This window comes from Protopterus annectens, chromosome 9.part0, assembly GCF_019279795.1.
Source record: "Protopterus annectens isolate FY-2018-M chromosome 9.part0, PAN1.0, whole genome shotgun sequence".
NCBI classification, from domain to species: Eukaryota; Metazoa; Chordata; order Ceratodontiformes; family Protopteridae; genus Protopterus; species Protopterus annectens.
The window spans coordinates 34,248,341-34,261,795 of record NC_056743.1 but is presented as its reverse complement, the minus strand read 5'-3'; the positions used below and the strand labels follow the sequence as shown (position 1 = coordinate 34,261,795).

The following is a 13,455-nucleotide window of genomic DNA, read 5'->3' as shown; positions in this document are numbered from 1 at the left end:
TTTCTGATTCCTGAGCTAAGAACAAGAGAGGGCAAAGGGGAATTGCACTGTATGGTTCTGACATCAGCGAGCTGAGATAAATTCATAAATAAGGGTCCTGAAATGTATTTATTCACTTGATCTCAAGCACATACCCAAGGTGGACAGTCAACAAGTTGCTGCAACTGGGTTGTGTGTGTGTGTGTGTGTGTGTGTGTGTGTGTGTGTGTGTGTGTGTGTGTGTGTGCTTGCACGTGTGCATGAGTATGGGACAAAGATCAAACTATTAATGTAGTAGGCAGAATGAAATAAAATAACAGTGATGGAGAGAAAGGCTAAAGTTGTTTGTCAATGGTATTTCTAACTAAAGTTGCCGAGCGAACATTTGAAAATAATCTGCTTATTATTTTTTTTTTTTTTGTGTGTGTGGGAGGTCCTGGACTTTTTCATCTTACTCTCAACTCTACAATGTTTGAAGAGCTGAGTGTGTAGTAAAACAATACATTATAATTTCTGTATAACTTTTTATATTTTATACAAATGGTGTAAAAAGGAAATTTTACATGTAGACAAGTGACTGTTCTGGCAAGCAAAGAGATACTGAGGGTGTCAAAGAACTTTTTTATAAGTATAAAGTTCTGGGTTTAACCATGGTGTGAGCCTCCTTCCTAGCTGTTAGCATTGTGTCACATTTTACCTACCTGTTCCACATTGTACAAGATAGTGCAGAGTTCCACATTTTGAAGATGGAAGGTTGACTATGGCTCTAATTTCTATAGTTCCTTTGTATGTTGGTGTTACTCATGGTATGGTATTCATGAGGTTGCAAGTCTGCTCTTACCTACATTGCTTGATTGTTTGATGGTGACTGGAGATGATGGTGTGTGTGTGTGTGTGTGTGTGTGTGTGTGTGTGTGTGTGTGTGTGAGACAGAGGGGAGGGGGTTGCTTGGCATGACCATCTGTGACCTTGGACTTGCCTAACTTGAGTTGTTTCACCTAAGAGTTTCTCATGGTTGAAGAACTGGATATGCGTCAAAAACAAGTCTAAAGCAACATTTTTACCCATGCTGTGAGCTCCCTTGCTAGTTGTTAGTAAATGTTCCACATTTTGCTCATTTGTTCCACATTCTAAGAAGTAGTTTAATGTTCCATATTTTAAAGATATAAAGATGAATATGGCTGCAATTTATTCAACTCTTTTGCTTATTGATGGTGCTGTGGATGTTTTGACAATGTCAAACCATACTAAACTGTCTGAAACTGAAGAAGCCTCAACTGAGGAATTCAAGGATACATACTTTTACTTAGTCATTAAAACGACAAAGTCTTCTGCTGTGACTTGTTAACAGGCAGTTATAACAACATTCAGAAAAATCAGAAATCCATAATTTAATATCCTGCACATCCAAAAAAAGTATTCAAATCCTGGAATGGATTATTATAACCAGACATTCCCTTTCAAGGCTACCCATACCTTTCCATTGGCCATATTTTTCAGGATATCCATAATCTTGATTCAAATGTTTGTCCTATACTTCCCAATATTTTGGATTTTTTGGTGAATCACCCATGATTATAGTCAGTCAGTAATGCCAGTCATTAGTTTTACACTTCATCTTGTTGTTCACAAAAGGCATATTAATACACGTTCTGTTTATGTTTTAACTGAAATAGAGCAATGTTTAAAAATTGTTCCTGATTTTATCCCCCCAGTTATTTTTGGGATGGTCCAGAATTCTTGACCATATAAGCTGAGAGGCATGTGGTACAATAAAACATTCAGATTGAAATTATTTTTATATGTATTATTTCAACAAACCAGAAAGAGAGAACTACGTGGTTCATGTTGCTGCATTTGCTTGGTACAGTTTTTGTCTTTATCTGTGCTATTTTCCTTGAAGGGAGCTGGAAAAACAAATGTTTATTTGAAGTCTCAGTAGCTCAACAAATAACACAGTCATCTTTGGTGCAGAAGGTTGTGGGTTCTACCCCAGATAGGTGGGAATAATTTTTGCAATACTGACACAGCAGGCCAGCAAAAAGTGGGTGATGCACTCATGGGTGTACTGTCCTTTGAATGCAATGTTAAACCAAAGCCCCATCTGCCTGAGATAGTGGTAGCTCAGGTGGATGTAAAAGATCCTACACACTTATCAAAAGGAGTAGGGGAAATTCCCTGGTATCCTGACCTAGGTCTCCCATGAATAGAGGTCATTAACTTGGTTGGGCTAACTTGGTCAACAAAAGAATAAATAAATAATTACATTCATGCATACATAAATTATGGTTGCCACTGTATCTTAGTTATTTCATTATATCTTTGAATTCTTACTGCTTTAATGCATCAGAATCATTAAGGGGTTCCAGTTATTACATCTTAGTGAAACTGCTGCTGTAAAGTGATATTGGTGGTTTTACTCCTAGAATCCACTTGAAGCTCCCTTTATACGATTCATAGGTTCATAGTTAAGTACAAGGCTAGCTTCCCTTATGGACCATTTTAAGTCCAGCCAATGTCCCTTTTTGTGCTCAAAATAACCCATACCACTTGTTTATACACTGGCCTTACCCATACTGTGGTCGATAATTATATATTAACCCTAATGATAGTAACTGGGATCATAACATAGATAATTTGAGGGGATGTATACATGGGATAAAGCATTTAGGAGCTGGCTCTATCCATCAGTAGTACAGGTGGCAGTCCTGGGGTAACTTTTATGTTTCCCACATGTAGATCTAAGTTATGCTTAAAAATGGACAAGGATGAACTTTGTTTTATGTGAATAAGGAGTCTTTCCCACTGCAGTGGTATCCTCTGCAAGATATACCTGTTCTTGCAAACAATTGTGTTGATGTTGCAGAGGAGGTTTAGATCCATAGACAGAAGTATTTCTGATGTCATTTGACTTGCTGATGTGCAGTAAATCCATCAGTAATGGGTTGGAAGATGCCTTGTATGCCAGACACATGTCACCTCTTAGCTGTCTGTAGGGTAATGAGTATAGTTACAGGGCTTTGGGTCAGTCTGTGTAGGACATGTTGTTTAGGTCTTGCATCCGTTTAGTAAGGTGTCTGTTTGGGAGTTCCAGTTGTTGGATGTGTCTGAACAGATACATGCTAAAGGGGGCATTATATTCAATGACTGGCCTAATGAGGGCTGAGTAAAGGCGGGCAATGACATCCCTAGGTCTAGATACAATCCCATTGCTTATAAGCTGTGCAGTATACAAGGACTTTCTTACAACAGCAGACACATGTTGGGCAAAAGTTAGGCCACTATCCACATAAGTTCCTAAATCCAGAACAAGTGGGTCAACTCTTAGGGATGTATTGTCAGTGTAGGAGTTCCTTGTGGTGGATGACATCCCAAAGGATATAGTAATGCACTTTTTGGCATTTAGTTTCATTCCATGATTTTGCCAGCAGTTATTTATATGAGACAAACCTTTCTGCAGGATGGCAAAGTCATATGGGGATTCAGTGACTACTCTTAGCCTGCAGTCATCTGCAGACTTATTTAACCAGAGCCCTTTGGTATTGGCTTTTACTTCAGAAAAGTAGATGCCAAATAGGAGAGATCTCAGCACAGAACCCAGGGGGACTCCACTGGTGACTGGTCTTTGTAGTGGTAGCCTCTCCTATTTTGATTATCCAAGTCCTATGAGCCAGTTGGCAATTCAGTGGGTGGCACAGGGGTTTACTCCCAGTTTATTTAGCTTTTCTACTATGCCTGAGTGAGAAAATGTGTCAAAAGCTTTGGCCTGGTCAAGTTATGCAGTGTGTACCATTTTGCCTTCATCCATTGCTTCTCTGACCTTTACAAAAAAATCCACCCGACTGAGTAAGCATGACCTGCCATTGATGAATCTAGACTGTGACAGCTCCAACGTTTGGAGGTTCCCTTTGTCCTGACTGATTAATTCCATAGTGAGTCTTTCCATGGTTTTGCATATGAGGCTGGTTAGACTTATGGGTCTGTAACTACCTGCGTCTGTGTAAGGTCCTTCATTATGCAGGGGAATAACTGTAGCTGTTCTCCATTGGCTTGGTACAAAACCTGTATGGAGGCCGAGATTGAACAGTGTTGTTAGGGGTGTGGCTAAATTGTGCTTAATGCAATTTAAAATGCATCCAGGGATATTGTCAGGACCCTTCAATGCAATATTTGTAGCTTTTGATAGCACTTTTATGACTTGGTCTTGCGTGATAGCCGGATGCAAGCTAGTTTCAAGTATATGTTGAGGGTCTGTAGCTTCACTATATCTTCAGCCTCTTTGTAATTAACAACATTCAAAATCAGCTCAGTGCATTGCTGTGTTGTGCTTTTGATATTAAAAACATAAATAAAAATTCCTTGTGATTGTCTTTGGCTTGGGTAGCTACTTTAGCCTCAAACTTACTTAGCTTTGGTGGATTTTATTAAGCTCCTCGGTTGGTTGTTTATTTCAGTGACAAGGGCTCTGTTCCTCAGTTGTTTATTTCAGTAACAAGGGATCTTATATTATGTGGATTACTCTTCCTTTGGTCAGAATTAATTTTCCTATTATTATATAGCTTGTTGATATTATGGTTCCACCAGTGGGTTTGTTTCTGGGGTTTGCCCTGCACTTGCTCTTGCTGGGTACAGTTGTGTCTGTGCAGTGTTTTACATGCTGGTATAGTGTGGTGGTGTACATTTCTGCGTATTCAGTGGAGTTAACTGGGTTTGGTGGGAATTTGAAGCTTGCCAATGTATTACTTATTACTATATTTTTTTCTTAACTTCCATATAAATAAAATGGCAGCGATGTCAGTCCCAGCATCTTGTACATCTTCTGGAACCTGTTTCCATTTTCACTTTTTTGCTTGAATTATGTAATTTGTGTCCCTCGAGCAACTCTTACCTCTTAACAGTAGCTATTAATGCTCAACAAAATAAGCTAGCTCATCTGCATGTTTTAAGGTTTCCAGTTTTTAATCCAAGTGCTGACAGAAGCTCTCCTACTTTCTTCCTGAAGTGTCAAAAACTATCACTGTAATCCAGGAGTTTACGGACAACTCTTTCTTCTATTTCAATGAATTTTACGCAGACGGTTAAACTATTTTGCTATCCCCAGTGCCTACAGTGGAGTAGATGTGTGTTTTATCTTGAATGTAGAAAAACATGGTGTATTTAGGAGTATTTTCCTTACAACGCAGCACAGAAACCAACTTTTGTTCTTGAATTTGCTTTAATAATATTTTTTCTTTTCCTACTGAGACATAAGTGCCTTTGTGCATGACATTTTCCCACCCCTGCTGTACCGTAGTTACACCCCTAACTTGTTACACTAGAGCAGACAAACACTTGTTCAAACCATAACCTTTGAGCGGGACAAATTAACAGTTTTTTTCTGTGCTGTGAACATTGACAGGAATTCTAAGGTTATGTCATTCCTTGTTTTTTCATAAACAAATGTTTTTTCATTTCAGCAGTGGATTAGGAGTGAGTTGTGACCAAGTATCATGTACTCCATACTTTATTGGTACAGTGTTTTTTGGTTTTTTTTTTTGTTACAAGTCCTTCATGCCCAGCAGCTACCTACTGTGCCCGTATTGTTCGCAGACAGAAAAAGCAGCCTGGCGCTGCCAGTACTTGTTAGTTAACCAAATAATACTTCAGTTCAACACATTTCACTCAGTGTGCACTACCGAATATGTGTACTGTAGACATTCTTACTATGACCAACGAATGGAATGACTACATGTAGGACACGTGTGTGTGTGTGTGTGTGTGTGTGTGTGTGTGTGTGTGTATAAGTATGCATATGCATACCTTTTTTGTTTATACATGTTTATAAAACTCAAGTGTCATCAGGCAGGGCATACACTGTGAACTTCAGACAGATAAGTTCATTTTACCTTTGGCCTTGCAGCTATTAGTGATCCCATGCAACAAGAATCGACAGTTATTGACTTACCACTTCAGTTAATCCAGGCGTATGAGTCAAAACTATTTTTTTTCCAAATTGCACATCTTCCTGGGTAATATTTATCTACAGTGGAGAATGAACTCGACAGCAGTGCAGTCTTGTTTGGGTACGTCTTCCATTCATCTGGCATTAAACCTAAAAAAATTATACAATTTATTAAATGACTAAGTTAGTTCAATACAATAAATGCAAGATGACAGTCTGTACAGCAATGACAATAACAGTGAGTTTCAGTTTGGGGGAAAGAGGGCGGTGATAAGTCAAAAGTAATGGCACAGAGATTTACCAAACTGGGAATTAGATAACGAGGCTAAATCAATGGATTGGGGAACATGCACAATTAAAAAAAAATAGGATGTTGAATTCTTAAGGCAGGTGTGAGATGGTGGGAGCAGTAATGTAATACTGACCAACTAAGCCGAATAAGATCATGAGACAGGTAACGGTGTTACTCAGCTTACTCGTTATCTTACATAAGGAAGGTTTGTGGTCAATAGATGATGGTGTTACTAAGCTTACTAGTTATCTTACATAAGGAAGGTTTGTAATCGACAGATGGTGTTACTCAGGTTACTAGTTATCTTACATATGGAAGGCTTGTAATCGACAGATGACGGTGTTACTCATGTTACTAGTTATCTCACATAAGGAAGGTTTGTGGTCAATAGATGATGGTGTTACTAAGCTTACTAGTTATCTTACATAAGGAAGGTTTGTGGTCGACAGATGACTGTGTTCTCAGGTTACTAGTTATCTTACATAAGGAAGGTTTGTGTTCGACAGATAATGGTGTTGCTCAGGTTACTACTTATACATAAGGAAGGTTTGTGGTCGACAGATTACAGTGTTACTACTTACTAGTTATCTTACATAAGGAAGGTTTGTGGTCGACAGATGACAGTGTTACTGAGGTTACTAGTTATCTTACATAAGGAAGGTTTGTGGTCGATAAATGATGGGGTTACTCAGCTTACTAGTTATCTTACATAAGGAAAGTTTGTGGTCGACAGATGACAGTGTTACTGAAGTTACTAGTTACCTTACACAAGGAAGGTTTGTGGTCGATAAATGATGGTGTTACTGAAGCTACTAGTTATCTTACATAAGGAAGGTTTGTGGTTGACAGAGAATGGTGTTACTCAGATTACTAGTTATCTTACATAAGGAAGGTTTGGGGTTGACAGATGATGGTGTTACTCAACTTATAATTGTCTTACATAAGGAAGGTTTGTAGTCAGATGATGGTGTTACTCAGGTTACTAGTTATCTAACATAAGGAAGGTTTGTGGTCGATAAATGATGGGGGTTACTCAGATTACTAGCTATCTTACATAAGGAAGGTTTGTGGTCAACAGATGGCAGTGTTACTCAAGTTACTAGTTATCTTACATAAGGAAGGTTTGCGGTTGACAGATGATGGGGTTACTCAACTTACTAGTTGTCTTACATAAGGAAGATTTGTAGTCAGATGACAGTGTTACTCAGGTTAATAGTTATTAATAGTTATCTTATGTAAGGAAGGTTTGTGGTCAACAGATGACGGTGTTACTCAGCTTACTAGTTATTTTACATAAGGAAGGTTTGTAATAAATGACAGTGTTACTCAGGTTAACAGGCTGTGGAAGTAAATGGCTAATTCAAGATGGTGTGACCCAGGGCCACACCAGGGAGCTGAGATGATGCAGTATAATTGGAGTAGGTACAGGTTGCTATGAGATACATGGGCTAGTGAAGGGAAAGGACTGGAAGACAAAAGTGTAATGATCCAGTGGCAGTTAGTGAATGGGTCTGGGCAAAAGATTTCTTACCTTTTATACATTTTTGAACTTTCCTGCCTCCCTGTGTGACTCTTCCCTCCAGCACTCCCTGATAGACTTACAGATCACATTCCTAGCCCTGCCAGTTACTTGGAGTCCCAAAGTAGTATCAAGAATTCTGGTTTGTTCTTACATGTACAGAATTCTGAAATGGGAACACTGCCAGTAGTACACCCCTGTTTCACATAACAGTGAATTTTTATTCAAGTCTGCCACTATTGTCAGGCAGTGGGATGGTTCTCAGGGGACCTTCATTAAGCCCCCAATTATCTGGTTCTACGAGTGCAAGAGCAAAAAAGGGAGCAGGCCATCCACGTACATTACTCCTTTGGCTGTCCCTTCTGCACCTCCTCCTAAGCTAAGAGCAAACAATATGAACCCATATCTATCACTAGCTGCTTATGTAACAAAAGCACCCAAAACTCAACGGAAAAGATCAGGTCAGCAGGTACTTAATGAATCCTAGCCCCACCAGCTCTGTGATGCTCAATGCTGTAAACAGAGCAATTAATGGTGTAAACAGATGCCTTACCTCAGCACCAGTATTCTGGCTACACTGGCCATTACAACAGAACTGGGTGGAACTGGTACAAATGGCAGTGGACGGAAAAATAAGTCTAACTGGATAGAGCTTTCGTTCTGCTTGGTGACTCCAACCATCAAGTGCATGAGAATATTGCAGACTTGAATCATATGAGATGGCTGATATACACATTTTATATAAAACTGTTATTTTTAATTCCAGTTTTATATTTTTGGGTGTTAATGTAAGAAGCACTTCGACCAGCATTAGTTCCTGTTTTGGATAAAGTGCACTAATGCTTTTCATTTACATTAATAATTAATATTCTACATGAAACTTGAAATGCAAATTATCTTTTTTTTTGTTTTGTTTTGTCTTTCTGGCCAGACTCGTCACTTGTTTTATCCCTGTGTCTTCTCGTCATCAGTACCACATGACAAGGCCAGACTCGTCACTTGTTTTATCCCTGTGTCTTCTCGTCATCAGTACCACATGACAAGGCCAGACTCGTCACTTGTTTTATCCCTGTGTCTTCTCGTCATCAGTACCACATGACAAGGCCAGACTCGTCACTTGTTTTATCCCTGTGTCTTCTCGTCATCAGTACCACATGACAAGGCCAGACTCGTCACTTGTTTTATCCCTGTGTCTTCTCGTCATCAGTACCACATGACAAGGCCAGACTCGTCACTTGTTTTATCCCTGTGTCTTCGTCATCAGTACCACATGACAAGGCCAGACTCGTCACTTGTTTTATCCCTGTGTCTTCTCGTCATCAGTACCACATGACAAGGCCAGACTCGTCACTTGTTTTATCCCTGTGTCTTCGTCATCAGTACCACATGACAAGGCCAGACTCGTCACTTGTTTTATCCCTGTGTCTTCTCGTCATCAGTACCACATGACAAGGCCAGACTCGTCACTTGTTTTATCCCTGTGTCTTCTCGTCATCAGTACCACATGACAAGGCCAGACTCGTCAAAAACTGCTTTCAAACAAGTCAGACCAAAAAGTACACAATGAGGAACCTTGTTTGCAGACAGAAACGCCTCCGAGTCAAAAACGCTTTTTTTGAACAAACCAAAAGAGCGTTTTCGCCACAGACCACTGCAGCTTCTTCAGAGAAACAAGTTAGACAAAAAACACTCACTTTAAAAATACTACATCAGGAAATGACATATTCCTGTTTCCTGTTACCGAACAGGTCTAGCTAGTTGACTTGACCGTCTACTATTCAGGGCTTGCTTAACCTAACAGTCAGGTTTTTAACCTAGTCTTAGTGGTCTTAGTAGGAAGACACAATGAATCCTCACGTGCTGAATCTTTTAGGTCGCACGTGTTTTCCGCAGGGCAAAGGATACTTTTTCCTTTTCTTTCCCCTCCCCCCCCCCCTCTCCCCCCCCCCTTCTTTTCTTTTCTCCTTAGTCCTGCATGGTTACAGCACAAACAGAATGTTTAATAAACTAAGCTTTAGCAAATATGAGCAGTATTTATCCCTTATACACACCTCATACAAGGCAAATTTGTTTTTAATGTTTTAGTGAGTATCAGAGTATACTTTTGATAGATCTACTTACATATTTTGTATAGTAGTTTATTTTAAATAGTAATGACATCTGTTTTTTGTCATCTATATTATTGTTAAGTCGCTGAGATCTTTTTTCATATAATTGAATCCATTTCTTATTGTTGTGTGCTACTTTTAAAAATGATTCTAAATGTGGGATGCCTTTAACTTTTAGCACTTTGTATGTGTTTTAAATACAACTGTTCGGTAACAGGAAACAGGAATATGTCATTTCCTGATGTAGTATTTTTAAAGTGAGTGTTTTTGTCTAACTTGTTTCTCTGAAGAAGCTGCAGTGGTCTGTGGCAAAACGCTCTTTGGTTTGTTCAAAATAAAAGCGTTAAGAAGCTTTTGACTCGAGGCGTTTCTGTCTGCAAACAAGGTTCCTCATTGTGTACTTTTGGTCTGACTTGTTTGAAAGCAGTTTTTGTGGTTTTTCGTAGGAGGATTCCTGTTGGTTTGCAGCTTTGCAGCCTTTCGTGTTTTATCTTGCTTTACCGGTAGTTGTTAGCAGTTGACTAACAGTTGAGTTAATGGCAACTGGCAGCACTGCTATGGACACTGACTTAACTTCGCTGATAGCAGGTCTATCAGCTAGACTGGATGACATGAACTCGAGGATGGATACGATGCAAGCTTCCTTCCATGCACTGAGAAATGGTCCGAGCCGGAATGGTTTGACAATAGAGCACAGCCAGGGCCCAAATGAAGACTGGATTCCAGCAGCGCAACCTAACCCTCGGACTATGTCACCTGCCGATGTTCTTGGCACAGGAATGAGCCAAGGACCTGGATTACAGCTTTCCGGTTTAAGTCCGAGTGGCCTGGAAGCAATAAGACGGACTGGTTCGTACGCTGCAGTGGCCTCTAACGAACGTACCACCGTCCAAACAACTGCTCGGAATGGAGCAGTTGCTGGTTCCAGTAATGACAATATACCTACAGGGTCTAATAATAGAATTCCAGACCTCGGTGGCTGGCTTTTGGACACTACTAACTTGCTTTTCACCGAGCAAGGAATAAACACAGGTACTGTTGCAAACAATGATGGCTTATGCTTATCAGAAAAGCTTAAGATTTTTGACTCTAAATTATTAAAATTAAAAAAACTGCAGCTTGAGTCTGCTTACTTCAAGCAATGCATTAATGAAAATATTGTACCAAAAGGCTTGCGGAATAATTTTACGCCTTCTGGTTTAATTTCAGACCATGACTTCTTGATTGACCTGGAGGCTCTTTTTCAAAAACATGGTGCTGAGTTAATGAATGTTATTATTAAGCACTATGGTGCAAATGTTGATGTTGTATTAAAATAAATTAATGATTTAGACAATGAAATTAAGCAACATTTAGATTTTAATAGGTACCAGTTCGATTACGGACGGATTTTGTCCAGTATTGATACTCTGCTACTTAAACTAAAGGGAAACAAGAGTAAAAAATTGAGTAGGGACAGAGAGGCTTATGGTAAAAATGCTGCTTACCCTAACCTTAAAGGGACCAGACATGTTCGTATAAGTAGTAATAATGAATATCCGGTCCAAACACTAGGTGAGGATGAGGACGGGGTAGAAGACCTTGATGAAGAAGACTCTGGGAATGTTCATGCCACCCCAACACCTAGAAGGAGTAACAGAATTAAGGGCTTTGCTAAAGATAAGGGAAGCCACGAGAGAAGTGACAAAGGTTACAATGACAACAGGGGGCACAACACTTATAATGCAGGGAATAGTAACAACAAAAAATTTTTAGGGCAACGCAGCAAGAAGTCTTACAGGAACAGAACGAAGTAACAAACCTGCCCCCGCTTGACCCCATACCTAATTTCTTGGTGGCAGATAGTTCTAGTATAGTCGACGCTGATGCCTCTAGCTCACCTTCTTATGGTGGGCCCCCTGTCATTCTCACTAACACGAATGGCGACTTTACCATTTACAATTTTTCTGACATTATTTTGGACCAACAATTGATAGAATTGTTAGCTTTTGGAAACACTTTTGTTCCAACTTCCTATGGGAATGTTGCTAAAGAAATTATTGAACTAAAGTGTTTTGTAAGAAAAATGAATCTTAAGTTACTGTTCAATCATGAAACAGAGGCTGTGAATCATGGTGAAGTAAACGCCATTCCCAATGTAGGACTTCCAAAACTGTCCAGTGTTTTTAATCCTCCATTACATTCTACGTTGGAATTGTTTGAGAACATGTGTGAATTTGATTTTAGATTTTGGGTAACAAATATAATGAATATAATAGGCCTACAACTCCCAATATTTCTAAAGAACAACGCTTATTACTGGATGAACTTAGTCAGTTACCTATACGGGTGTTAAAACCGGACAAGGGAGGAGGCTTGGTGATTTTTCATAATGTCACCTATAATGAGAAAATGACTTCCCTCCTGGATAGTGATGCCTACACAAAAGCTTCAAGAAATGAAGTTAACGGTACCACACAAAGGATCAGGGGATATTTTAGGGACCTTTTCTTAACGGGGAAAATTGATATCAAGACATATAATTATATTGACATCATGTCTTCCAAGATCCCCGTTATGTTTGGGATCCCTAAAATCCATAAAAGTGTTACTGACCCCCCTATGAGAGCTTTAATTGACAGTAGATCCTCTATTACTTACCCATGTTCCAAACTAATCACACACATCTTGGACAAATACGTTAAGAACATTCCAAGTGTGTGTAAGGACTCATGGACATTTTTGGATAACATAAACAAACTGCCATTCAATGAAGATGACAACTTGTTAACTATTGACGTCATTGACCTCTATACGTGCATACCGCACTTAGAGGCGGTTGAATGGACAGGGTCAATGTTACAAAATTTTGGGGCGTCCAGATTGGAGGTCGAACTGGTTATGGAATTACTTGAAATAGTACTAACCAGTAACTACTTCCTATTTGACGGTGACTTCTATTTACAGAAACGGGGGGTGGCGATGGGCTCCCCATGTGGAGCAGGTGTGGCAAACTATGTAATGGGGTACTGGGAAGCAAACATCTTGGCTGATCTCCCTGGTATTATGGCCCCTGTTACCTTCTACACCCGCTACCTTGACAACATGTTCCTCCTGTTCAGGGGGTCAGAATTGGAAGCGAAAAACTTAGTGGATAATATCAGTAATTCCACTGAGTTCCTGAAGTTCACTTTTAAATTTTCTACCACCGAGCTGGATTATTTAGATGTCAAACTTACGAAGGATATTTGTCATCAGTGCTTCAGGTCCACCGTCTTTAGGAAAGCCACATACTGCAATTCCTTCCTGCACTTCACCAGCTTTCACCCTCACAAACAGAAAAGATCTATAGTGAAGGGACAGCTGGTGAGGGCAGGAAGAATGTGCAGCACCCTTGTGGATTTTGTTAAGGAATGTTCATTTCTGAAGGAAATGTTCACTAACCGTGGCTATCCTGAGAAAATGGTTTGTGAACTTATTGAGGAAGTTACTCTTAAAAGAACTAGAGGCTTCTACACCCCTTTATTGACTAAACAAAAGGTCTCCTCTAGTGTAGTTAGTAGTTTCACAGATGAGGTGCCTATAAGTGGTCTAATAGGTAGCAATGTTGACCGCAGAGAATCAAACACAGATTTAT

The 13,455-nt window shown here is 39.6% G+C and overlaps 1 protein-coding gene across 1 annotated transcript in view; it reads right to left on the bottom strand.

Annotated features, from left to right (window-relative positions):
* Window positions 1–13,455, bottom strand: part of LOC122811022 (liver carboxylesterase 1-like) — a 683,437-nt gene that overhangs the window by 49,904 nt on the left and 620,078 nt on the right. The window contains exon 9 of the mRNA XM_044082537.1: window positions 5,924–6,070. Within this exon, the coding sequence (XP_043938472.1) occupies window positions 5,928–6,070 (143 nt within the window). The 3' untranslated portion in view covers window positions 5,924–5,927. The remainder of the gene's footprint in view (window positions 1–5,923; window positions 6,071–13,455) is intronic.